Below are 24,534 nucleotides of genomic sequence, written 5' to 3'. Positions count from 1 at the left end.
CGACATGACAACCCCCCCATGGACACCCCAAAAACCCCCATGGACACCCCAAAAAACCCCATGGACGCCCTGAATCCCCCCATGGATGCCCCAAAGCCCCCATGGACACCCCAAAAACCCCCATGGACGCCCCAAAATCCCCATGGACACCCCAAAACCCCTCATGGACACCCCAAAACATGGACATGGTGCCCCTTCCAGACCATCTATCACAATCCCTGACCTGACTGACCCCCCCGACCCCCCCCATGGACGCCCCCAAACCTCCCTGATCCCCCCAAAACCCCCCCCATGGACATGGGGACCCCCCCAAATCATCCAGCACGACCCCAAGCTGACCAACCCCCCCTGTACGCCCCCCCAAACTGCCCTGACCCCCCCCCCCCCCACCCCACCTGGGGACCCCCAAAACTCAGGGGGACCCCCAATAAAATGGGTATTGGAGCATCTATGGGTCTGGGGAGGCTCTATGGGGACTGGGGGGGTCTCTATGGGTCTGGGGGGGCTCTATGGGGCTGAGGGGGTCCCTATGGGTCTGGGGTGTCTCTATGGGTTTGGGGGGGGGCTCTATGGGGCTGAGGGGGTCCCTATGGGTCTGGGGGGGTCTCTATGGGTCTGGGGGGGCTCTATGGGGCTGAGGGGGTCCCTATGGGTCTGGGGGGGCTCTATGGGGTTGAGGGGGTCCCTATGGGGCAGTCGAAGGCTTTGCGCGGTTGGCGGGAACGCCGTTATCTCATTTGCATAACCCCACCTACTTTCCCCCGAGTCACGTGCCCCACGACGCGGGCTCCCGCCTCAGCGTCACGTGCTCCACCTTTATTTACATAACCCCGCCCCGTCAGCGCCGAGGGGGGTGTAGATCACGTGATTCCTCTCCTCCCCCCCACCTTGGCAACCAGGGCGCGTCACGTGGTTTGCTTCTCTCTCGCCCCTCCCCCCCAATTGGCCGCCGCTCGGCGTCCTTCGTGAGTCACGTGGTTCTTCCCCTGCCGCGCGCGCCTCAGCGCCCGGGAGAGTCACGTGGTTCCTCCCCCCCCATTTGGTCTCTGCTCAGCGTCCTCTGCGGGTCACGTGGTTCCTCCCCCTCGCTCAGCGGCCACTTCCGCTTCCGGTGCGCGCGCGTGCGCCCCCTCCCACCCCCTCCGCCCCCTTCACCTCAGGCTGCTGCGCCACCACCGGAGCGGGATGGGCCGAGAACCGGTACCGGGGGAGGGGGGGGGGTTGAGGAGGGGGGTTTGGGGGTGTTTATGTGAGGGAGGGGCGGGTTGTGTGAGGGAGGGGCCCTGTAGGGACTGTTTTGAGGGGGGAGGGGCGGGTTTTGGGGGGGGTGTTTGTGTGGGGGAGGGGCGGGTTGTGTGGGGGAGGGGCTGTTTTGAGGGGGGAGGGGTGGGTTTGGGGGTGTTTGTGTGAGGGAGGGGCTGTTTTGAGGGGGGAGGGGTGGGTTTGGGGGTGTTTGTGTGGGGGAGGGGCGGGTTTGGGGGTGTTTTGAGGAGGGGTTGAGGGGTGTTTGTGTGTGTGAGGGGCGGTTTGGGGGTGCTCTGGAGGGGCTGTGGGTGTTTTGGGGGGGCCGTGGATGCTCAGGAGGTGCTGGAGGAGCTGTGGGTGTTTTGGGGGGGGCTGTGGGTGCTCAGGGGGTGCTGTGGGGGCTGTGGGTGCTCAGGGGGGGCTGTGGGTGCTCAGGGGGTGCTGTAGGTGTTTGGGGGGGGCTGTGGGTGCTCTGGGGGGGCTGTGGGTGTTTTGGGGGGGGGCTGTGGGTGCTCAGGGGGTGCTGTGGGTGTTTGGGGGGTGCTGTGGGTGCTCGGGGGGGGCTGTGGGTGCTCAGGGGGTGCTGTGGGTGTTTTGGGGGGGCTGTGGGTGCTCAGGGGGTCCTATAGGGGCTGTGGGTGTTTGGGGGGGGCTGTGGGTGCTCAGGGATCTCAGTGCTTTAAGAGGGCTGCGGGTGCTCAGGGGGAGCAGTGGGTGTTTTGGGGGGGCTGTGGGTGCTCAATGGGTGCTGGAGGGGCTGTGGGTGTTTTGAGGGGGCTGCGGGTGCTCAGGGGGAGCAGTGGGTGTTTGGGGGGGCTGCGGGTGCTCAGGGGGAGCAGTGGGTGTTTTGGGGGGGGTCTGTGGACACTCAGGGGTCCCCCTATGTGTGTCCCCCCCCTCTTCCCGCAGTAGCCCCCCCCCGGCAGGATGGCACAGGGCTGGACCGAGTGCCCGGCGCTGGGGCCGGGCTGGCAGCGCCGCGAAGCCTTCCGGAAATCCGGAGCCACCTGCGGCCGCACCGACACCTACTACAAGAGGTGCCCCCCTCCACCCCTCACCCTGAACCCCAAAACTGGAGCACGGAGCCATTTCTGGGGTCTCGCAGAGCATTTTGGGGTTGTTTTGCGCTCCTCTTGGGGCCGTTTTGATGTCCTAGGGAGCATTTTGGTCTTCTAGGAGCCTTTTTGGGGGGCCCTAGGGGCCATTTTGGGGTCCCAGAGGCCTTTTGTGTTTTTAGAAGGTTATTTGGGGGTCCCCCGAGGTCACTTTGGGTCCCCAGAGAAACATTTTGGGGTCTCCCGGGGACATTCTGGGATCCCAGGGGTCTATTTTGGGGCCTCCAGGGCCATTTGGGGGTCTTAGGAAGCATTTTGAGGTCACCCAGAGCCATTTTGGTGTCTTAGGAGCCTTTTTTTGGGGTCTTCCAGGGCCGTTTTGGGGTTCAAAGAGCCTTTTTTGGGATCCCACGGGGTCATTTTGAATCACTTTGGGTTTTCAGGGGAACATTTTGGTGTCTCTTGGGGCCGTTTGGGGGTCCCAGAGGTCTGTTTTGGGGCCTTTGGGACCAATTTGGGGTCCTAGGAGCCCCATTTTTTTGGGGTCCCCCAATTTTGAGGGGGGCTCTCTTCCGACCCCCCTTTTTTCCAGCCCCACAGGGGAGAAATTCCGGAGCAAGATCGAGCTGAGTCGATTCTTGGGGCCCAACCGCGACCTCGGCAACTTCGACTTCAAACACGGGCTGGAGCGACCCGGCCCCCCCAAGGTATGGGGGGGTCCCCAAAGCCCTGGGGGGGCTCCCCAAAGCCCTGGGGGTTCCCCAAAGCTCTGGGGGTTCCCCAAGACTGACGGGGGCATCCCTAAATGCGGCAGGAAGTTGGGGGACGCCCCCAAAAGTCAGGGGGTGTAAGAAGGGGAAGGGGGAGGGCTCCAAATTGATTATGGGGTCCCCAAAATTTGGGGGGGGATCCTCACAAGAGGAGGGGAAAGAGTGGGGGTGGCAAAATTAGAGGGTGGGGGGGGCATAATGGGGAGTTCCTGAAGAGGGGGGGGTTTTTGAGGGGGAGGGGGTCTTAAAATTGGGGGGGAGGGGTCTTGTAAGGGGGGGGTGATGAGAGGGTCCCCAAAGTGGGGTGCGGGGGGGTCTGTAAAATAAGAGGGGGGGTCCCTGAAATGAATTGGAGGTGGGGGAGTCTTGAGTCGGGGGGAGCAATTAGAGAGTTCCTGAAGTTTGGGGGGACCCCCCCCATTAACCCTTTCTTTCCCCTTCCCAGGGCAGAAAGGGGCCCAAATGGCGCTCCCCCGCGGGGCCCCCCCCGCCGCCCCCCCCAGACCCGGAGGAGCCGGTGGGCGTGGCCGAGGAGGCTCCTCCTCCTCCTCCTCCTCCTCCACCACCTGCAGCCACGCCCCCTCCCGTGGAAACCACGCCCCCTCCCAGCGAGGAGGCCCCGCCCCCTCAGGATGAAGCGCCGCCCCCTCCCGCCGAGGCCACGCCCCCCGCGGAGCCGCCACCGCCTCCTCCCCCCCGGCGCACGAGGAAGCGCCCCCCCCCGCCAGAGCCCCCCCAGGAGGGGGTGGCGGCGTGAGTTTGGGGGTCCCTGTGAGGGGGGGGGGCACCTGGGACCCTTTAGGGGAGTCCTGATGGAGTGCTGGGGTCCCTAAGGGGGGGATGAGGGGGGGGCCTTGGTGCCTTTTGGGGTGGATGAGGGGGGCTTGGGTTTCTAAGTGGGGGTCTGGGGTCTCTTTTGGGGAGGGATGGGGGTCCTGTGTCCCTTTTGGAGAAGGATGGAGAGGGTCTCAGGTCCCTAAGGGGGGTCTTGTGTCTCTTCTTGGGGGGGTCTCGGGGGTCCTGGGTTCCTTTGGGGGGGTCTCGGGTGCCTAAGGGGGGTGCTGGGTCCCTTTTGGGGGGTCCTGGATCCCTTTGCGGGGGGGTCTCGGGTCCCTAAGGGGGTCCTGTGTCCCTTTTGGGGGTCCTGTGTCCCCTTTGGGGAGGGATGGAGGGGGTCTCGGGTCCCTAAGGGGGGTCCTGGGTCCCTTTTGGGGGGTTTTGGGGGTCCTGGGTCCCATTTGGAGAAGGATGGAGAGGGTCTCGGGTCCCTAAGGGGGGGTCCTGTGTCCCTTTTGGGGGGTCTTGGGGGTCCTGGGTTCCTTTTGGGGAGGGATGGGGGGGTCTCGGGTGCCTAAGGGGCGTCCTGTGTCCCTTTTGGGGGGTCTCGGGGGTCCTGTGTCTCTTTTGGGGAGGGATGGAGGGGGTCTCGGGTCCGTAAGGGGGGTCATGGGTTCCTCTGGGGGGGTCTCGGGTGCCTAAGGGGGGTCCTGTGTCCCTTTTGGGGGGTCTCGGGGGGTCCTGGGTCCCCCCAAACACTCCCCCTTTCCCCCCAGGTGTTGCGCCAGCTGCCAGAGCCTCTTCCCGGGGGTGACGCTGCCCCCCCAGCGCCGGTGCCGCTGGCTCTGCCCCGACTGCCGCGGTGAGCATCGGCCTCGGCGGCCTCCGCTGAGCCCTCCTCTTCCTCTGGGGGGGGGCTGGGGGTTCAGGGGGGGTCTGGGGGTTCCGGGGGGGCTCCTGGGGGGGCTCCAGGTGCTCTGGGGGCTCTCTGGGGGTTCTTTTTGGGGCTCTGGGGGTTCCTAGGGGGGCTCCAGGTGCTCGGGGGGGGCTCTGGGGGTTCCTGGGGGGGCTGTGGGGGTTCCTGGGGGTGCTCCGGGGGCTCTGGGGGTTCCTGGGGGGACTGTGGGGGTTCCTGGGGGTGCTCCGGGGGCTCTGGGGGTTCCAGGGGGGGCTCCAGGTGCTCTGGGGGGGCTCTGGGGGTTCCGGGGGGGGCTCCAGGTGCCCTGAGGGGGCTCTGGGGGTTCCGGGGGGGGCTCTGGGGGGGCTCCAGGGGTTCTGGGGGGGCTCTGGGGGTTCTTTGGGGGCTCTGGGGGTTCCCTTGGGGGCTCCAGGTGCCTTGGGGGGACTCTGGGGGTTCCGGGGGGGTTCCTGGGGGGGCTCTGAGGGTTCTGGGGGGGTTCCTGGGGAGGCTCCAGGTGCCCTTGGGGTGGTTTTGGGGGGCTCAGGGTTCGTGGTGCCCCCCCCCCGCCTCCTGACCCCCCCGATCTCCCCCCCAGCCCGCAGGCGGGACTTCAACCGGGAGCAACGGTTCTTCAAGGTACCCCAAAGCTGGGAACCCCTGAACCCCTAAACCCCCCCGACTCCCTTTTGCCAGACCCCTGAGCCCCCCCAAACCCATGACCCCCCACCCCAGACCCCTGAGCCCCCCCAAACCCATGACCCCCCTCCCCAGACCCCTGAGCCCCCCCCAAACCCATGACCCCCCTCCCCAGACTCCTGAGCCCCCCCCAAACCCATGACCCCCCTCCCCAGACCCCTGAGCCCCCCCCAAACCCATGACCCCCCTCCCCAGACTCCTGAGCCCCCCCAAACCCCATCCCCTGCCCCCCTGAGCCCCCCCAAACCCATGACCCCCCACCCCAAACCCCCCTCCAGACCGCTGAGCCCCCCAAAACTCCCTCCACTGCCCCCCTGAGCCCCCCCAAACCCATGACCCCCCTCCCCAGACCCCTGAGCTCCCCCAAACCCCCTCCTCTGAGCCCCCCCAAACCTATGACCCCCCTCCCCTGCTCCCTGAGCCCCCCCAAACCCATGATCCCCCTCCCTAGACCCCTGAGCCCCCCCAAACCCCCTCCACCGAGCCCCCCCAAACCTATGACCCCCCTCCCCTGCCCCCTGAGCCCCCCCAAACCCCCTCCCCTGTGGCCCCCCAGACCCCTGAGCCCCCCCAAACCTATGACCCCCCCTCCCCTGCCCCCTGAGCCCCCCCAAACTCCCTCCCCTGTGGCCCCCCAGACCCCTGAGCCCCCCCAAACCCATGACCCCCCTCCCCAAACCCCCTCTCCAGACTGCTGAGCCCCCCCCAAACTCCCTCCCCTGCTCCCCTGAGCCCTCCCCTGCTCCCCTGAGCCCCCCCCCGCGTTTCGGGGTGCTGTGTTTTCGGGGTGCTGACCCCCCCGCAGCGCGTGGGCTGCGGCTCGTGCCAGGCGTGTCGCATCCCGGCGGACTGCGGGATCTGCAGCGCCTGCGCGCGCCCCCCCCCGGCCCCCGCGCGCCCCCACAAGTGCCTCCTGCGCCGCTGCCTGCGCATCGTCAAGAAGGTAACGGGGAACCCCCCCGCCGCACCCCAAATCCCCTCCGGGGCACCCCCGGACTCCCCCGTGTTACTTGTGTCACCCCAAACTTCCTGTGTCACCCCCAGACTCCCCCGTGTCACTTGGGTCACCCTCAGACCCCCCGTGTCACCTCCAGACCCCCCCGTGTCACTTGTGTCACCCCAAACTTCCTGTGTCACCCCCAGGCCCCCCTCGTGTCACCCCAGACCCCCCCAGTGTTGTCCCCTGTCACCCCCAGACCCCCCATGTCCCTTTTGTCACCCCCAGACCCCCCTGTGTCACCCCCAGACCCCCCTGTGTCACCCCGAGATCCCCTCCATATCACCCCAGACTCCTCATGTCACCCCCAGACCCCTTCTGTGTCCCTTTTGTCACCCCCAAACTCCCCCGTGTCACCCCCAGACCCCCCTGTATCACCCCCAGACCTCCCATGTCACACCCAGACCCCTTCTGTGTCCCTTTTGTCACCCCCAGACCCCCCGTGTCACCCCCAGACCCCTTCTGTGTCCCTTTTGTCACCCCCAGACCCCCCGTGTCACCCCCAGACCCCTTCTGTGTCCCTTTTGTCACCCCCAGACCCCCCCGTGTCACCCCCAGACCCCTCTGTGTCCCTTTTGTCACCCCCAGACCCCCCTGTGTCCCCCCCAGACCCCTCTGTGTCCCTTTTGTCACCCCCAGACCCCCCGTGTCACCCCCAGACCCCCTCTGTGTCCCTTTTGTCACCCCCAGACCCCCCTGTGTCCCCCCCAGACCCCTCTGTGTCCCTTTTGTCACCCCCAGACCCCCCCGTGTCACCCCCAGACCCCCTCTGTGTCCCTTTTGTCACCCCCAGACCCCCCTGTGTCCCCCCCAGACCCCTCCGTGTCCCTTTTGTCACCCCCAGACCCCCCTGTGTCACCCCCAGACCCCTTCTGTGTCCCTTTTGTCCCCCCCAGACCCCCCTGTGTCCCCCCCAGACCCCTTCTGTGTCCCTTTTGTCACCCCCCAGACCCCCCTGTGTCACCCCCAGACCCCCCTGTATCACCCCCAGACCCCACTGTGTCACTTGTGTCCCCCCCAGACTCCCCTGTGTCACCCCCAGACCCCTCTGTGTCCCTTTTGTCACCCCCAGGCCCCCCCATGTCACCCCCAGACCCTTTCTGTGTCCCTTTTGTCACCCCCAGACCCCCCTGTATCACCCCCAGCCCCCCCTGTGTTACCCCCAGACCCCCCTGTGTCACCCCCAGACCCCCTCTGTGTCCCTTTTGTCACCCCCAGACCCCCCCGTGTCCCCCCCAGCCCCCCCCAAGCCCCCCGTTTCCCCCTCCCGTCCCGTGTGGATCCGTGTTCTCCCGTGTTCTCCCATGTTCCGCACGCAGGGCCTGTGCTGCGCCTCCCGCCCGGGCGCCGTCACCCCCGTGGCCGCGACTGAGGTTGCGTGTGGGCCCGTGTTGACGCGTGTTGGCCCGTGGCAGTGCATGGTGTCCCGTGTTAGCGCGTGTTATCCCGTGTTCCCAATCCAAGCGTGGGCCGGGGCTCCTCCCGGGGCTCTCTGACCCCCGTTTCCCGCCTTGTCCACGGCTGAGGCCACGTGAGGGCCCGTGGTGACACACGTGGGCCTGCGTTGACGTGTGTTGGCCCGTGTTGACGCATGTGGGACCGCGTTGACATACGTGGGCCCATCTTGGCCCGTGTTGACGCATGTGAGGGCCCATATTGATGCGTGTGAGGGCCCATGTTGACATGTGACGGCTCATGTCAATGCGTGTGGGCCCGTGTTGACGCATGAGGGCCCGTGTTGACACCCGTGGGCCCATGTTGACACCTGTGGGCCTGTGTTGACATGCGCGAGGGCCCGTGTTGATGCATGTGGGGCCATGTTGACGTGTGTGGGTCCGTGTTAACGTGTTCAGGCCTGTGTTGTTGCGCGTGAGGGCCCGTGTTGGTGTGTATGGGTTCATGTTAATGTGCGCAGGCCCTTTTTGACACATGCGAGGGCACGTGTTGACGCCTGTGGGCTCATGTTGACGCCTGTGGGCCCGTGTTGACACATGTGGGTCCGTGTTGATGTGTGTGGGCCTGTGTTGACATGCATGAGGGCCTGTGTTGAGGCCTGTGGGCCTGTGTTGAGGCATGTGTGCCCGTGTTGACACCTGTGGGCCTGTGTTGAGGCCTGTGTGCCTGTGTTGACGCCTGTGGGCCCATGTCGAGGCCTGTGGGCCCGCGTTGAGGCGTGTGGGCCCGTGTTGACGCCTGTGGGCCCGCGTTGAGGCCTGTGGGCCCGTGTTGACGTGTGTGAGGGCCCATGTTGATGCCTGTGGGCCCATGTTGACACATGTGGGCCCATGTTGACGCTTGTGGGCCCGTGTTGACATGCATGACGGCCCTTGTTGACGCCTGTGGGCCCGTGTTGACATGCGTGAGGGCCTGCGTTGACGCCTGTGGGCCCGCGTTGATGTATGTGAGGGCGCATGTTGACGCCTGTGGGCCCGTGTTGACATGTGTGGGCCCGCGTTGACACCTGTGGGCCCGCATTGACGCCTGTGGGCCTGTGTTGACACATGTGGGCCCATGTTGACGCTTGTGGGCCCGTGTTGACATGCATGACGGCCCTTGTTGACGCCTGTGGGCCCGTGTTGAGGCCTGTGGGCCCGTGTTGACATGCATGACGGCCCCTGTTGAGGCCTGTGGGCCCGCGTTGGCGCCTGTGGGCCCGTGTCGAGGCCTGTGGGCCCGCGTCGATGCCTATGGGCCTGCGTCGAGGCCTGTGGGCCCGCGTCGAGGCCTGTGGGCCCACGTCGAGGCGTGTGTGCCCGTGTCGAGGCGTGTGTGCCCGTGCTGACACGCGTGTGGGCGCAGGGCCTGGGCTGCGGCTCGTGCCGGGGCTGTTTGGCCACCGAGGACTGCGGTTCGTGCCCCATCTGCCTGCGCCGCCTCAAGCCCGGCCTCAAGCGCCAGTGGCGCTGTCTGCAGCGGCGCTGCCTGCGCCCCAAGGTGGGGGGACACCCCCTGAACCCCCACATCCCCCCCCACAGCTCCTCCCGAACCCCCAAAGCCCACTGAACCCCCCCTGAACCCCCAAACTGCCCTCCTGAACCCCCAAACCCCTCTCCTGAATCCCTAAACGCCCCCCCTCGACCCCCAAAGCCCACTGAACCCCCCCCGAACCCCCAAACTGCCCTCCTGAACCCCCAAACCCCTCTCCTGAATCCCTAAACGCCCCCCCTCGACCCCCAAAGCCCACTGAACCCCCACCAAACCCCCCTGAACCCCCAAACTGCCCTCCTGAACCCCCAAACCCCTCTCCTGAACCCCCAAACCCCCCTGCTCAAGCCCTAAACCTCCCCCACAGCCCTTCCCGAACCCCCAAACCCCTCTCCTGAATCCCTAAACGCCCCCCCCGCGACCCCCAAAGCCCACTGAACCCCCCCTGAACCCCCAAACCCCTCTCCTGAATCCCTAAACACCCCCACTGACACCCCAACTGCCCCCCCAGACCCTCAAAGCCCACTGAACCCCCACCAAACCCCCCCGAACCCCCAAACTGCCCTCCTGAACCCCCAAACCGCCCTGCTCAACCCCCAACCCCCCCCCACAGCCCCTCCCGAACCCCCAAACCCCTCTCCTGAACCCCTAAACACCCCCACTCACACCCCAACTGCCCCCCCCAGACCCCCAAAGCCCACTGAACCCCCATCAAACCCCCCCGAACCCACAAACTGCCATCATAAACCCCTAAACCCCCCCCCAGTCCCTCCTGAACCCCCAAACCCCCCTCCTGAACCCCCGAACCTCCCCCACAGCCCCCCCTGAACCCCTCCAACCTCCCCTGGACCCCACCCCACCCCCCAGCGCCCCCCAAAACCCCCTCCTGAACCCCAAAATCCCCCATCTCGGCCCCTCCTAAACACCCCCACAGCCCCCTTGGACCCCCATCGCCCCCCTCCAGCTCCCCCTGAACCCCCAAACCCCCCATCCGAGCCCCTCCCGAACCCCCAGACCCCCCCCAGCCTCTCCTGACCCCCCGTTCTGAACCCCTGACCCCTCCCTTAATCCCCCCAGCTCCCCCTGAACCCCCAAACCCCCTCCACGGCCCCACCCTTCACCTCCCCAAACCCCTGTGAACCCCTAAATCTTCCCCTGCCCCCGCCCCCTTCCTGGTCCCCCCAAATCCCCATTTCTTTGCCCCCTTCAAACCTCCTCAACACCCCCTGACCCTTATATGGATTTGGGGGTCCCCCCTTTTTTTTGGAGGGAGGGGGGAAGGAGATGGATTTGGGGGTCCCGACCCCCCCCTTTTCACTCCCCCCCCCAAAATCCAGAAGCCGATGAAGGAGAAGGAGAAGAAGAAGCCGGGGCGCCCCCCAAAACACCCCGGGAACCGCGGGGGGGACACGGTGAGTGCAGGGCCCCCCCCAGACCCTAGAACCCCCCAATCCCGGACACCTGGGGACCCCCCAAAGCCCTGGGGACCCCCAAAAGACCCGGGGAGACCCCCTACACCCCCAAAAGCAGCTCCTAGGGGCTGGGGGGGGGCGTATTGATCCTAATAGAGGGGCCTCAATAATAGGGGGTGTAGGTGCGGGTACCGTAATGATAGTAATAGGTGTGCACTAAGGGTTTGGTATTGGGGTGCAGGTACCGTAATGATGGTAATAGCTGCTCATTAAGGGCTCAGTATTGGGGTGCTGCTACTGTAATGATGGTAATAGCTGCTCATTAAGGGCTCAGTATTGGGGTGCAGCTACCGTAATGATGGTAATAGGTGCTCATTAAGGGCTCAGTATTGGGGTGCAGCTACCGTAATGATGGTAATAGCTGCTCATTAAGGGCTTAATATTGGGGTGCGGGTACCGTAATGATGGTAATAGCTGCTCTTTAAGGGCTCAGTATTGGGGTGTGGGTACCGTAATGATGGTAATAGCTGCTCATTAAGGGCTCAGTATTGGGGTGCAGCTACCATAAAGATGGTAATAGCTGCTCATTAAGGGCTCAGTATTGGGGTGTAGGTACCGTAATGATGGTAATAACTGCTCATTAAGGGCTCAGTATTGGGGTGTAGGTACCGTAATGATGGTAATAACTGCTCATTAAGGGCTCAGTATTGGGGTGCAGCTACCGTAATGATGGTAATAGCTGCTCTTTAAGGACTCAGTGTTGGGGTGCGGCTACCGTAAAGGTGGTAATAGCTGCTCACTAAAAGTATAATAATGGGGGGAAGATACCGTAATGGTACTAATAGTTGTTCACTAAGGGTTTAGTATTGGGGTGCAGGTGTTGGAATAGCAATAAGAGCCACTTCTTAAGGGCTTAATATTGGGGTGCGGGTACCGTAATGCTCCTAAGAGCTGTTCCAAGTGTTGTAATGCCCCAATATGAGGGTGTAAGCGCCGTAATGCCTCTAATAGTTGCTCCTCTTCAATGTGGTGCTGCAATCGTGGGGTTCAGGGTGCTGTGATGCCTCAGATAATGGGGTGAAGGTACCGTAATGCTCCTAAGAGCTGCTCTAATGATGGGGTGAAGCTACCGTAATGCTCCTAAGAGCTGCTGCGGACTTAGCGCGGAGCAGAGTACGTACTGTAACAACACAATATTGGGGGACGGGTACCGTAATGTCTCTAAGAGCTGCTCCAGAGGTTCCAATAGTGGAGTGTAAGGGGTTGTAACACTCTGATATTGGCGTACAGTCACTGTAATGTCCCTAAGAACTGCTCCAGAGGCTCTAAAAGTGGGGTGCAGCTACCGTAATGCCCCTAAGAACGGCTCCACACTCAATATGAGGCTTTAATAGTGGGGTGTAGGGTGTTGTAATATCCTACTGTTGGGGTGCAGCTACCGTAATGCTCCTAAGAGCTGCTCCAGGGCCTGTAATAGTGGGGTGCAGCTACTGTAATGTCCCTAAGAGCTGCTCCAGAGGCTCTAATAGTGGGGTGCAGCTACCGTAATGCCCCTAAGAGTGGCTCCATGCTCAATATGAGGCTTTAATAGCGGGGTGTAGGGTGTTGTAATATTCTACTGTTGGGGTGCAGCTACCGTAATGCTCCTAAGAGCTGCTCCAGGGACTCTAATAGTGGGGTGCAGCTACCGTAATGCCCCTAAGAGCTGCTCCAGAGGCTCTAATAGTGGGGTGCAGCTACCGTAATGCTCCTAAGAGCTGCTCCACGCTCAATATGAGGCTTTAATAGCGGGGTGTAGGGTGTTGTAATGTACTCCTATTGGGGGGTGGGTACCGTAATGCCCCTAAGAGCTGCTCCCCCTCCCCTCCCGTAACCCCCTAACGCCGCCGCTCGCTCCTAACCGCTGCTCTCGCTCTAACGCTTCCGCGAAGAGGTGGGGGGGTGATCCAGGGTGGGGGGGTGTCCGTTGGGGGTCTGTCGGGGTTCGGGGGGGGTGACCCCGCTCTCTGCCGCAGCGGCGGCGGCGCCTACGGCGCTGCGGGGCCTGCGTCGCCTGCCTGCGCCCGGGCGACTGCGGCCGCTGCGACTTCTGCCGCGACAAAGCCAAATTCGGGGGGCGCAACCGCAAGCGCCAGAAGTGCCGCTGGAGGCAGTGCCTGCGCCGCGCCATGGTGGGTGCCCTCCCAGTGCCTCCCAGTCTCCCTCCCAGTCCATCCCAGTTAAACCCCGGACCCCTGCTTTCACTCCTTCGACCCACCCGACCCTTTTTTTCTGGTGGGGAAACTGAGGCACGGGCAAGGCTGAGGTGGGGGGGGCTCCTTCTGCCTCTCCTTCAACTGGATGGGGGACCAGTATGGACCAGTATGGCCCAGTTTGGCGTAGCATAGTCCCATGTGGACTGTTATGGCTTAATACGGTCTAACGCAGTCCAGTATGGACCTCACGAAGCCCAGTTTGGGCCACTATTGACCAGTTTGGACCAGTAAGGGACAACTGGAACTCATTTAGCTTCCCGTGGCCCAGTTAGAACCAGTTTAGCCCAGTAAACGGCTCTAATACGGCCCAGTTTGGACAAGGATGCGCTGATACGGCCTTAATACAGCCCAGTTTGGACCAGTATGACCCTAACACGACCCAGTTTGGACCAGTACAGCCCTGTATAGCCTAATATTAACCAGTATACACCAGTACAGTCTGGTTTTGGTCCAGTATGGCCCAGTATAGCCGCCTATGGCTTCCCCAGTATGGCCCAGTTTGGCCCAGTATGGCTCAAGTTGGACCATTACAAATCTAATATCAATGGGTTTTGCCCAGTAAGGCCCAGTTTGGCCCATTATGGACCAGTTTGGCCTATTATGGACCAGTTTGACCCCTTATGAACCAGTTTGGCCCAGTATAGCCCAGTACTGACCAGTACAGACCACTGGGGGGGTGTTAAGACCCCTCATTTTGGGGTGGGGGGGGTTTGCCCCCACGCTTGGGTCCCCTCTGCTTTGCTTGGCTTTGGTGGTGGTGGTGGGGCAGAATTTGGGGGTCCCCCCCCTTGCCTGGGTCCCCTTTTCCCACCCCCAAATCCTCCCCCAAATCGGGGGTTCCCCTCCCCTTAAAATCGGGGTGTCCGTCCCCCCCCCCCCCCCCTCGCTGAGGTCTCTCTCCCGGCGCAGAGGCGGCTGCTGCCGGCGGAGGGGGGGGATTTGGGGGGGACGGGGGATTTGGGGGGACCCCCCTGCCCCCCCCCTCCTCGCCGTCGCCGCCGCTGCCCCCCCCGCGCCAACGCCCGGAGCCGCCGCTCGCCCCGCTGCCCCCCCCGCAAGGTAAACAGGACACCCCCAAAATCACCCCCAGACCCAAAGTCACCCCCAAAACCACCCCCAGACTCAAAGTCACCCCCAAACCCCCCCCAACTCCCCCAAAATCACCCCTAAAACACCCCCCCCCAGCCCCAAAACCACCCCCCAGCCCCCAAAATCACCCCCTGTCCCCCCCAAAAACACCCCCCAACTCCCCCTTTAACACCCTCAGTCCCCCCAAAACTCACATCCTCCCCCCCCCTCCCAGGAGTGCCCCCAAATCTCTCCTACACCCCTTATTTCCCCCCCCCCAAAATTTGGGGTCCCCCCCCCGCTTGCTTTGCTTTGCTTCTTCCCCCCCCCCAAATGGGACTCAGGTGTCCGGGTGCCCCCCCATCCCCAAGGGGGGGTGTTTGAGGGGGGGGGACACCCCAAAATTGAGGAGGAATGGGATTTGGGGGGGGGGGGGGGCACTCATTAACCCTTCCTTTTCCACCGCCCCCCCCCCCCAATTCCAGGACCTCAACCCTGCAGCGGGGGGGGGTGAAAAGGGGGGGACCCCCCCCTCGCCACCCCCTTTGAAAGAGGAGCCGGGACCCCTCCCACGCCTCGAGGTGAGACCCCCCCCACACCCCCCCAAAAAAAACCCTTTGTGCACCCCAAAAAGGCCAAATCCCCCCCCACCCCTTAACCCTTTTCTCCCCATATTAATGTGGTGCCCCCCCACCCCACCCCAGACATTTTGGGGGTGCTCTTTGCCCTCCCCCCCCCGTTTAACCCTTCACCCCCAATTCCCCCCTTCTCCCCCCAATTTAACCCTTTTCTCCCCCCAATTCCCCCCTTTTCTCCCCCCCATTTAACCCTTCACCCCCAATTCCCCCCTTTTCTCCCTCCAATTCCCCCCTTCCCCCCCAATTCCCCCCTTTTCTCCCCCCAATTCCCCCCTTTCCCCCCAATTCCCCCCCTTTTCTCCCCCCAATTTAACCCTTCACCCCCAATTCCCCCCTTTTCTCCCCCCAATTCCCCCCTTTCCCCCCCTAATTCCCCCCTTCCCCCCCAATTTAACCCTTTTCCCCCCCAATTCCCCCCTTTTCTCCCCCCAATTTAACCCTTTCTCCCCCCAATTCCCCCCCAATTCCCCCCTTTCCCCCCCAATTTAACCCTTTCCCCCCCCAATTCCCCCCTTTTCTCCCCCCAATTTCCCCCTTTTTCCCCCCGATTCCCCCCTTTCCACCCCAATTCCCCCCCTTTTCTCCCCCCAATTCCCCCCTTTCTCCCCCCAATTTAACCCTTCACCCCCAATTTAACCCTTCACCCCCAATTCCCCCCTTTTCTCCCCCCAATTTAACCCTTCACCCCCAATTCCCCCTTTTCTCCCCCCAATTAACCCTTCACCCCCAATTCCCCCCCTTTCTCCCCCCCAATTTAACCCTTCACCCCCAATTCCCCCCTTTTCTCCCCCCAATTTAACCCTTTACCCCCAATTCCCCCCTTTTCTCCCCCCAATTCCCCCCTTTCCCCCCCAATTCCCCTCTTTTCTCCCCCCAATTTAACCCTTCACCCCCAATTCCCCCCTTTTCTCCCCCCAATTTAACCCTTTACGCCCAATTCCCCCCTTTTCTCCCCCCAATTTCCCCCCTTTCCCCCCCAATTCCCCCCTTTCCCCCCCCAATTTCCCCCCTTTCCCCCCCAATTCCCCCTTTTCTCCCCCCAATTTAACCCTTCACCCCCAATTTAACCCTTTCCCCCCCGTTCCAGCCCCCCCCGGGCGATCTCGGGGTGCTCATCGCCGCCTCCCCCCGCCTGAAGCCGGAGCCGAGCGCTTCCCTCGTGCCGGTAAAAGGGGGGGGGGGAAAGCTTGGGGTGGGGGTGTTCAGGGGGTCCCCTCAAACCCCCTTAGGTTCATTCCTTGCCCCCCCCCTCAACTTCTGCGCCCCCAAAGGTGCCCCCCCGGCCCCCCCCCGCCCGGCTGGTGCTGCTGGAGGAGAGCGAAGAGGAGGAGGAGGAAGGGGGCGAGCGAGTGGTGAGGGGGGGGACACCCCCTTTCTTTTGGGGGGTGGGGACACCCGGGACCCCCGTTTTGGGGGTTGGGGGGCACCTGATATCTGGTGTTTTGGGGGGTGGGAAGTTTTTGGGGGGGGGTTATGGGGTACCGGGGACCCTATTCTTGGGGGGCAGACGGATGCCTGGTTTGGGGGGTACCTGGGACCCCCCTTTTTCAGGGCTGGAGGGCACCCAACCCCCACCTTCCATGGGTTTGGGGGTTTGGGGGGACGATGGGGAGGTCTGAAGGTTTTCAGGGGGGTCCCAAGAGGCTGTGGGGGGGGTCCACAAAGGGCTTTGAGGGGTCTTGGGGGCTTTGAGGGGGTCCTGAAGGTTCTGGGGGGGTCCTGGGGGCTTTGGGGGGGTCCTGAGGGGGTTCTGAGGGCTTTGCAGGGGTCCCAAAGGGCTTTGGGGGGATCCAGAGGGCTCTGGGGGTGGGGGTTGAGGGGCTGAGGGGGGATCTGAGGGCTTTGGGGGGTCCTGAGGGCTTTGGGGGGGTCCTGAGGGCTTTGGGGGGTCCTGAGGGCTTTGGGGGGTCCCAAAGGGCTTTGGGGGGGTCCTGAGGGCTTTGGGGGGTCCCAAAGGGCTTTGGGGGGATCCTGAGGGCTTTGGGGGGGTCCCAAAGGGCTTTGGGGGTGTCCTGAGGGCTTTGGAGGGGTCCTAAAGGGCTTTGGGGGTGTCCTGAGGGCTTTGGAGGGGTCCCAAAGGGCTTTGGGGGTGTCCTGAGGGCTTTGGAGGGGTCCCAAAGGGCTTTGGGGGGATCCTGAGGGCTTTGGGGGGGTCCCAAAGGGCTTTGGGGGGATCCTGAGGGCTTTGGGGGGATCCAGATGGCTTTGGGGGTGTCCTGAGGGCTTTGGGGGGTCCCAAAGGGCTTTGGGGGTGTCCTGAGGGCTTTGGAGGGGTCCTAAAGGGCTTTGGGGGTGTCCTGAGGGCTTTGGAGGGGTCCCAAAGGGCTTTGGGGGTGTCCTGAGGGCTTTGGAGGGGTCCCAAAGGGCTTTGGGGGGATCCTGAGGGCTTTGGGGGGGTCCCAAAGGGCTTTGGGGGGATCCTGAGGGCTTTGGGGGGGCGCTGAGGGGGGTCTGAGAGCTTTGGGGGATCCCCAAGGGCTTTGTGGGGTTCACAAGGGCCTGTGGGGAGGCTCTTGGTTTCTGGGGGTTCCCGTGGGGTTCTGGGGGTGCCCCTGACCGCCCCCTCCTCTCTGCCGCAGCCCCTCCCGCCGCCGCCCGCCCCGCGTTGGCCGAGCTCCTTCCTGGCGGAGTTGGCGGAGATCCCTCTGCCGGCGCACTGGGGGGTGGTGGGGGGTCCCGACGGGGGTCCCCCCTCTTCTTCTTCTTCCTCGCCGTGTCTGTCGTCGTCGTCGTCGGGACATCTTTCTTCGTCGTCGCCGCTCTCGTCTTCGTCGTCGCTGCCCGGTTTGCGCCTGGTTCAGCGCTCGCCGCGATCGCCCATGGCCGCCACCGTCGTCTTGTTGGCTCCCGGTTTGGCTTTTCGTGTTTTAGTGGCTCAGAATCGCCCCGTTCCTCCCGGCCACGAAGTTTTAGCGTCTCGACCTCCTCGTCTGCGTTCCGTCGAGGATTTGGTGGAGCTCCTTTGCGACCTCGAAGCTTATCGACCGTGTCAGGGTCCCCCCGGAGCCCCCCAACGTCCCCCGGCCCCGCGCTGTCAGGTTCTTGTCCCCGGCGGGAGCTGCTGCCGGCCCTGCCTGCTGCTGGGGGGCGGCGGCGACCCATAGCGGGGGGAGGACACCCCCAAAACGGAGAGGGGACACCCCCAAAATAGGTGGGAGAAAGGGGAGGGGAACCAAAGTGAGGGGGAACCACAGTGAGGGGGGAGACAGAGCGAGGGGGAAGGAAAAAGGGGGGAGGACCCCAAGATAGGGAGAAGGGAAGGTTGAAAGGGGGGAGCCCCAAAGATGGAGGGACCTCTAAAAGGGGGGGGGGAGAATGGGAGAGGGAACTGAAGTGAGGGGGAAGGAAAGGGCGGGGGGAGACCCAAAGATGGAGAAAGGGGAGGAGCCCAAAATGGGGGGGAACCACAGCGAGGGGGAACCAGAGTGAAAGGAGCTGAAGGGGGAGGGAAAAGGGGGGGCCCAAAAGGGAGGGGGTGGAAAGGGAGGAGAAGGGGGAGAGATTGGGGGAACTGAAGGGGGGGGGGAGAAGAGGGAGAGGAAAAGAGGGGGACGCCCCTAAAAGAAAGGGAGGGGGGGGGTAAGGGAGAGGGGTTGAAAGTTTGGGGTGGAACCGAGGTTGGGGGGAACTGAAGTGGGGGGGGGAACACGTGGAGGAACCCTAAGGTGTGGGGAACCAAGGTTTGGGGGTTCGGGGCGGGGTGGGGGTGGGTTTAAATGTTGCACAGTTGGTCCATGGGGGAGCGCCTTAACGGTTGCACCCATTGGGTGTTCAGTAATTGGGGGGGGGGGGGGTGTGTGCATAGAGACACATCCTGGCGCACCCCTCCCCCCCCAACACCCCCTCTTTTTGGGGTACCCCCCCACCCTTCGGGGATATCAGGTTTCCCCTCTCCCCCCCCCCCCCCCCCAAGAGCTTCTATTTTTGACACTGGAATCGCCCCCCGCCCCAAAAAAAAAATGGGGGCGCGGCCCCTTTAAAGCCCCATTGGGAGCAGGAGGGGGCGTGGCCCCTCAAGCCCCGCCCCCTTGGTTAGCCCCTCCCCTTCAGGGATGTTTCGCGCTGAAGCCATAAGCCCCGCCCCCCCTTAAAGAGACCGCGCGGGACTTATTTTTGTTAATGGAAATAAAGTTTTAATGAGAAAAAAACGGCGATTTCAGAGGCGCTTAAATAATAAAATGGGGGGGGTGGGGTGGGGGGGAGCTTAAAGGGGACCCCCCCCCAGGATCACCCCTGAACCCCAAATCTCGAGGGGACCCCCCCCCCCAAGTGACACCCCACACACCCCCAAATGAACCTCAGGGCTCAGGACACCCCCTCCCAACATTGGGGACCCCCCCCAAAAGTGATTCCTCCCCCCCAAAGGGACCCCCGTTCCTTGGGTCCTTTATTTTGGGGGCCAGAGGGGCATTTTTGGGGGGTCCTGGTCCTTCTTTGAGGAGGGGGTGGTCCTGGAGGGCACTTTTGGGGGGACTGTGAGTTTTGGAGGTCCTGAGAGGCACTTTTGGGGGGGTCCCGGGTTGCTTTTTTGGGAAGGGGGGGGGGGGGGGGCGGAACTTGGGGTCATTTTGGGGGGGTGGGGGGTCCTGGGGGGCACTTTTGGGGGGACTGTGAGTTTTGGAGGTCCTGAGAGGCACTTTTGGGGGTCCCGGGTCACTTTTTTAAGGGGGGGGGGTGGACCTTGGGGTCATTTTGGGGGCCCCGCATCCCTTTTTGAGGGGGTCCCGCATCCCTTTTTGAGAAGGGGAAGTCATGGGGCCACTTTTGGGGGGTCCATTTTTTGGGGGGGATTGTTAAGCTCTCACCCCCCACCCCCCCCAAACACTTTCTCCAAGAGCCGTCGCGGGGGCGCCTCCGGGGGGGGCTTCGCTTTACGCCCCCAAATTTCTTTTTCTGTGGGTCTTTGGGTGAAACCCCAAGTGCGGGGGGGGGAGTGGGAATGGTGGTTTTTGGGGTCCCCCTGGCTCGAGGTGGGTTCTTTTCGTGGGGGGGCCCTGGTGTAGAACCCCCCCTCGCGCTTGGCCTGCGCCACCTCCGCGCGGAGGCGTTGGGAACGCGTTTGGCGTTCGCAGCTCAGCCGCTCGCTCAGGTGCGGCCACCGGAACCCGGGCAGGTACTGGGGGGGGGGAAATGGGGGGTCAGGGGGGGCCCCCTCAATCCATCGAGGGGATTTGGGGGGGCTCAACACCGGCCTGGGGCAGAGCAGGGGGGTGGGAATACCCCCCCGCTCCCCCAAGTGACCCCAAGGACCCCCAAAGTGACCCCAGACCCCTCAAAGTGACCCCAGACCCCCCAAAGTGACCCCAAGACCCCCCCAAAGTGACCCCAAGACCCCCCCAAAAGGGACTCAAAGACCCCCCTAAAAGTGACCCTAAAGTGACTCAAAGACCCCCCCTAAAAGTGACCCCAAAGACCCCCCCTAAAAGTGATCCCAAGACCCCCCAAAGTGACCCCAAAGACCCCCCCTAAAGTGACCCCAAAGACCCCCCCTAAAGTGACCCCAAAGACCCCCCTAAAGTGACCCCAAAGACCCCCCCCAGAAGTGATCCCAAGAACCCCCCCCAGAAGTGACCCCAAGACACCCCTAAAAGTGAGCCCAAGACCCCCCAAAAGGGAATCAGACCCCTCAAAGTATCCCCCAGGACCCCCCCAAAAGGGACCCAGGCCCCCCCAAATCCCCCAAGGCCCCCCAAAAAGCAACCCAGGCTCCCCCAAATCCCCCAAGGCCCCCCAAAAAGCGACCCAGGCCCCCCAAATCCCCCAAGGCCCCCCTAAAAGGGATGCAGCCCCCCCAAAAGAGACACCGTCCCCCAAATCCCCCCAGGGTCTCCCCCCAAAAGCAACCCAGGCCCCCCCAAATCCCCCAACGCCCCCCCAGAAGTGACCCAGGCCCCCCCTAAAACCCCCAACGCCCCCCCAGAAGTGACCCAGGCCCCCCTAAATCCCCCCAAGGTGCCCCAAAAAGGGACCCTGGCCCCCCCAATCCCCCAACGCCCCCCCCAAAAGCAACCCAGGCCCCCCCAAATCCCCCCAAGGTGCCCCAAAAAGGGATCCAGGCCCCCTCCAATCCCCCAACGCCCCCCCAGAAGCAACCCAGGCCCCCCTAAATGCCCCCAGAAGCAACCCAGGCCCCCCTAAATGCCCCCAGAAGCAACCCAGGCCCCCCTAAATGCCCCCAGAAGCAACCCAGGCCCCCCCAAATCCCCCAAGGTGCCCCAAAAAGGGACCCAGCCCCCCCGCAAAAGGGGACTCAGTGTCCCAAGACCCACCCAGGCCCCCCCAAATGGGAACCAGACCCCTCAAAGTGACCCCCCGGACCCCTCTAATCCCCCCCCCTCTCACCTTGAGGCTCCAGCGGTGGTGCCGGAAGGGGCTCCGGGGCCGGGGGGCCATGGGGGCTCCGTGCAGCAGCGCCGCCGCCCTCTTGGCCGCCCGTTTGTCCCGGAATTCAACCCACCCCTCGGTAAAAGACCCCCCCGGACCCCCCGGGCGATGGCGGCGGCGGCGCGGGGTCCCCCCTGCAGGAAAAGAGGGGGGGGTCAGCACCCCCAAACCACCCAGAGAACCCCTAATGCACCCTGACCCCCCCCAAACCCATCCTGATCCTCCCAAAATCCACTCCGATCGCCCCAAAACCACTCTGACCTCCCCAGGACCCCCATTTCTGCCCCCTCCAGGGCTCTATGGGGCACCCTGACCCCCCAGGACCCCCATTTCTGCCCCCCCAGGGCTCTATGGGGCACCCTGACCCCCCCAGGACCCCCATTTCTGCCCCCCCCAGGGCTCTATGGGGCACCCTGACCCCCCCAGGACCCCCATTTCTGCCCCCCCAGGGCTCTATGGGGCACCCTGACCCCCCCAGGACCCCCATTTCTGCCCCCCCTAGGGCTCTGTGGGGCACCCTGACCCCCCCAGCCCCCCATTTCTGCCCCCCCCAGGGCTCTATGGGGCACCCTGACCCCCCCCAGGACCCCCATTTCTGCCCCCCCCAGGGCTCTATGGGGCACCCTGACCCCCCAGGACCCCCATTTCTGCCCCCCCCAGGGCTCTATGGGGCACCCTGACTCCCCAGGACCCCCATTTCTGTCCCCCCAGGGCTCTATGGGGCACCCTGACCCCCCCAGCCCCCCATTTCTGCCCCCTTCAGGGCTCTATGGAGCACATTGACCCCCCCGGACCCCCATTTCTGCCCCCTCAGGGCTCTATGGGGCACCCAGACACCCCCAGACCCCCATTTCTGCCCCCCCATCTCACCGTGGGGCTGGAGGAAGACACGTCCCAGCTCGCCGTGTGCCCCCAACAGCGCCCGCGCGTGCCGGGGCCCGAAGCCGGGGGGCAGGAAAGCGAGGTACAGGATCCCCGGCACCACCCGCTTCGGGGGGGGCCCCTCGGGGGGCTGCGAGCCTTCGTCTGCCTCCTCTTCCTCTTCCTTTTCTTCCTCTTCTTCCTTTTCCTCTTCCTCTTCCTCCTTCTCTTCTTCTTCCTCCTCCCAGGGGGGGTCCCGCTCTGGTGTCATTGCCCCTACGGTGGGAAGGAAGGGGTTAAGGAGGGGGCACCCCAAAATTCAATCGCCTCCCCCCTCCCCAAATTCTCCTCCTGCACCTCCAATCTCCCCCTAAATCCCTCCACCCCCACTTACACCCCAAATTTCCCCCTAGGGACCTCCAACCCCCTCCACCAAATCCCTCCCAACCCCCCGAATTCCCCTCCAGGGACCCCCAAACCCCCCCCAAACCTCCCCTGCACCCCCAAATTCCCACCTAGGGACTCTCAACACATCCCAAGTCCCCCCTACACCCCCAAATTCCTCCCTAGGGAACCCCAACCCTCCCCAAATCGCCCCTGCACCCCCAAATTCCCACCTAGAGACTCTCAACACATCCCAAGTCCCCCCTACACCCCTAAATTTCCCACTAGGGCCCCCCAGCCACCCCCAAAATTCTCTCCTAGGTTTCCCCAAGCCCCCTGAGACTCCCCCTGCACCCCCAAATCCCTCCCAAACCCCCAAATTCCACTCAGGGACCCCCCCAAACCTCCCCTGCACCCTCAAATTCCCCCCTAGGGGCTCCCAATCCCCTCCGAATTCCCCTCAACCCCCCCCCGCACACCAAAATTCCCCCCTAGGAAGCGCCAAGCTCCCCCCCAACTTCCCTTGCACCCTCAAATTCCCCCCAGGGACCCCCAAACTCCCCCACTCCTCAAATTCCCCTTCTAGATCCCATTGCACCCCCAAATTCTCCTCAGGGAATGCCCCCAAACCCCTCCATTCCCCTCAGGGACCCCCAAATTCCCGCCCGCTTTACCCCCAACAGCAACGCCGGGCGCTGCCGTAAAGCGGAGCCGCCAAGCGTCGCAACGGGTGGCGTCGCGAAAGGCCGGAAAGCGCGGAAGGAGAGGGCGGAGGTGGGCGTGGCTACGGCGGAGGGGGCGTGGCTTAAAGGATCGAGGCGGTTATATTGACAGGAGGGGCGGGGACCCCCTGGAGCCCTCGAGGGACCCCAAAGACCCTTTAGGGACCCCCAGGACCCCTCTAGGGGCCCTAAAGTGCCTTTGGGGGGCCCCAGGACCCTTCTTGGGACCCCAAAGATCCTTTAAGGACTCCCAGGACCCCTCTTGGGACCACAAAGACCCTTTAGGGACCCCCAGGATGCATTTAGGGACCACAAAGACCCTTTAAGGACCCCTCTTGGAACCACAAAGACCCTTTAGGGATCACCAGGACCCCTTCAGGAACCCCAAATACCCTTTAGGGACCCCCCAGGACCCCTCTAGGGACAACAAAGAACTTTTAAAGACCCCCAGGACCCCTATAGGGACGCCAAAGACCCTTTAGGGACCCCCAGAGCCCCTGTAGGGACCCACAAGACCCCTCTGGGACCCCCAAGACTATTTGGGAGCCCCCCGGGAACGCTTTAAAGCCTTCCAGGACCCCTCTAGAGGCCCCAGAACCCCTCGAGAGCCCCCCAGGACCCTTGAAGGACACTCAGGACCCCTCTAGATCCCCCTGGGACCCCTGTAGGGCCTAACAGGGCCCCTCTTGGACCCGCAAGACCCCTCTAGAGGCCCACAGGAGCTCCCCAGGACCCCTTTAGGGACCCTAAGGACCCCTCTAGAACTCTCTGGAACCCTTTAAGGACCCCCAGGACCCCTTTAGGGACCCTAAGAACCCCTCTAGAACTCTCTGGAACCCTTTATGGATCCCCAGGACCCCTTTAGGAACCCTAAGGACCCCTCTAGAACTCTCTGGAACCCTTTAAGGACCCCCAGGACCCCTTTAGGGACCCTAAGAACCCCTCTAGAACTCTCTGGGACCCTTTATGGACCCCCAGGACCCCTTTAGGAACCCTAAGGACCCCTCTAGAGCCCCCATGGACCTCTTTGAGGACCCCCAGGACCCCTTTAGAGACCAGAAGGACCCCTCTAGAACTCTCTGGAACCCTTTAAGGACCGCCAGGACCCCTTTAGAGACCCCCAGGACATCCACCCCTACCTCCTTCGACAGCCCCTCAGCAGCACAAACCACGCCCCCAAGCAGCGCCCCCTTGATCGCTAAGGCCACGCCCCCTCGCTCTAAGCCACTCCCCTTTCTGACAGGCAAACCACGCCCCCTCAGGCCACACCCCTACGTCTGTGCAAGCCTCGCCCTGCCGTGCCCATCAGCACGGCGGCAGCCAATCAGAGCGGACATGGGACACAAGCCCCGCCCCGCCATCATAAACCACGCCCCCTCTCAAGCCCCACCCCATCCGCATAAACCACGCCCCATAGTCAAACCCCGCCCTTTCCCAACAAACC

At 63.6% G+C, this 24,534-nt stretch overlaps 2 protein-coding genes across 5 annotated transcripts; one reads left to right on the top strand and one right to left on the bottom strand.

Moving 5' to 3' along the window:
• The first annotated feature begins 1,094 nt into the window (after window positions 1-1,094).
• MBD1 (methyl-CpG binding domain protein 1) lies at window positions 1,095-17,998 on the top strand. 3 transcript variants are annotated; one of them, XM_054052225.1, is made up of 14 exons: window positions 1,095-1,200; window positions 2,155-2,282; window positions 2,893-3,007; window positions 3,516-3,823; window positions 4,624-4,709; window positions 5,344-5,384; window positions 6,250-6,387; window positions 9,241-9,375; window positions 10,704-10,778; window positions 12,794-12,949; window positions 14,587-14,682; window positions 15,827-15,904; window positions 16,011-16,091; window positions 17,319-17,997. In XM_054052225.1, the coding sequence occupies exons 2-14, from the start codon at window positions 2,173-2,175 to the stop codon at window positions 17,841-17,843; spliced, it is 1,944 nt and encodes a 647-aa protein (XP_053908200.1). In that variant the 5' UTR covers window positions 1,095-1,200; window positions 2,155-2,172; the 3' UTR covers window positions 17,844-17,997. The 3 variants fall into 3 exon arrangements, with proteins under 3 accessions (XP_053908200.1, XP_053908199.1, XP_053908201.1); XM_054052224.1 differs by having other exon boundaries at window positions 1,122-1,200; window positions 2,158-2,282; window positions 17,319-17,998; XM_054052226.1 differs by lacking the exon at window positions 12,794-12,949 and having other exon boundaries at window positions 1,122-1,200; window positions 2,158-2,282.
• Window positions 17,999-19,469: 1,471 nt separating this feature from the next.
• ABT1 (activator of basal transcription 1) lies at window positions 19,470-24,270 on the bottom strand. 2 transcript variants are annotated; one of them, XM_054052189.1, is made up of 5 exons: window positions 24,230-24,270; window positions 23,043-23,172; window positions 21,994-22,260; window positions 21,082-21,257; window positions 19,470-19,855 (listed from the first exon to the last, which is right to left on the bottom strand). In XM_054052189.1, exons 3-5 carry the CDS (start codon window positions 22,253-22,255, stop codon window positions 19,541-19,543), a joined length of 753 nt encoding a protein of 250 aa, XP_053908164.1. In that variant the 5' UTR covers window positions 22,256-22,260; window positions 23,043-23,172; window positions 24,230-24,270; the 3' UTR covers window positions 19,470-19,540. The 2 variants fall into 2 exon arrangements, with proteins under 2 accessions (XP_053908164.1, XP_053908166.1); XM_054052191.1 differs by having other exon boundaries at window positions 23,043-23,152; window positions 24,230-24,258.
• Between the last annotated feature and the right edge of the window lie 264 nt (window positions 24,271-24,534).

This window comes from Cuculus canorus, chromosome 32 (genome assembly GCF_017976375.1).
Source record: "Cuculus canorus isolate bCucCan1 chromosome 32, bCucCan1.pri, whole genome shotgun sequence".
Taxonomy (NCBI): Eukaryota; Metazoa; Chordata; class Aves; order Cuculiformes; family Cuculidae; genus Cuculus; species Cuculus canorus.
Note: the sequence above shows the minus strand (reverse complement) of the source record. Positions and strands in the feature narration are given on the sequence as shown.

Coding starts and splice junctions, on each gene's coding strand:
- MBD1 (XM_054052224.1), top strand. Junction 3,824..4,623: donor CCCCAGGAGGGGGTGGCGGC/GTGAGTTTGGGG, acceptor CTTTCCCCCCAG/GTGTTGCGCCAGCTGCCAGA. Junction 15,905..16,010: donor CGAGCGCTTCCCTCGTGCCG/GTAAAAGGGGGG, acceptor GCGCCCCCAAAG/GTGCCCCCCCGGCCCCCCCC.
- ABT1 (XM_054052189.1), bottom strand. CDS start 22,255: ATGACACCAGAGCGGGACCCCCCCTGGGAGGAGGAAGAAGAAGAGAAG. Junction 21,258..21,993: donor TGTCTTCCTCCAGCCCCACG/GTGAGATGGGGG, acceptor CTTTTCCTGCAG/GGGGGACCCCGCGCCGCCGC. Junction 19,856..21,081: donor ACCACCGCTGGAGCCTCAAG/GTGAGAGGGGGG, acceptor CCCCCCCCCCAG/TACCTGCCCGGGTTCCGGTG.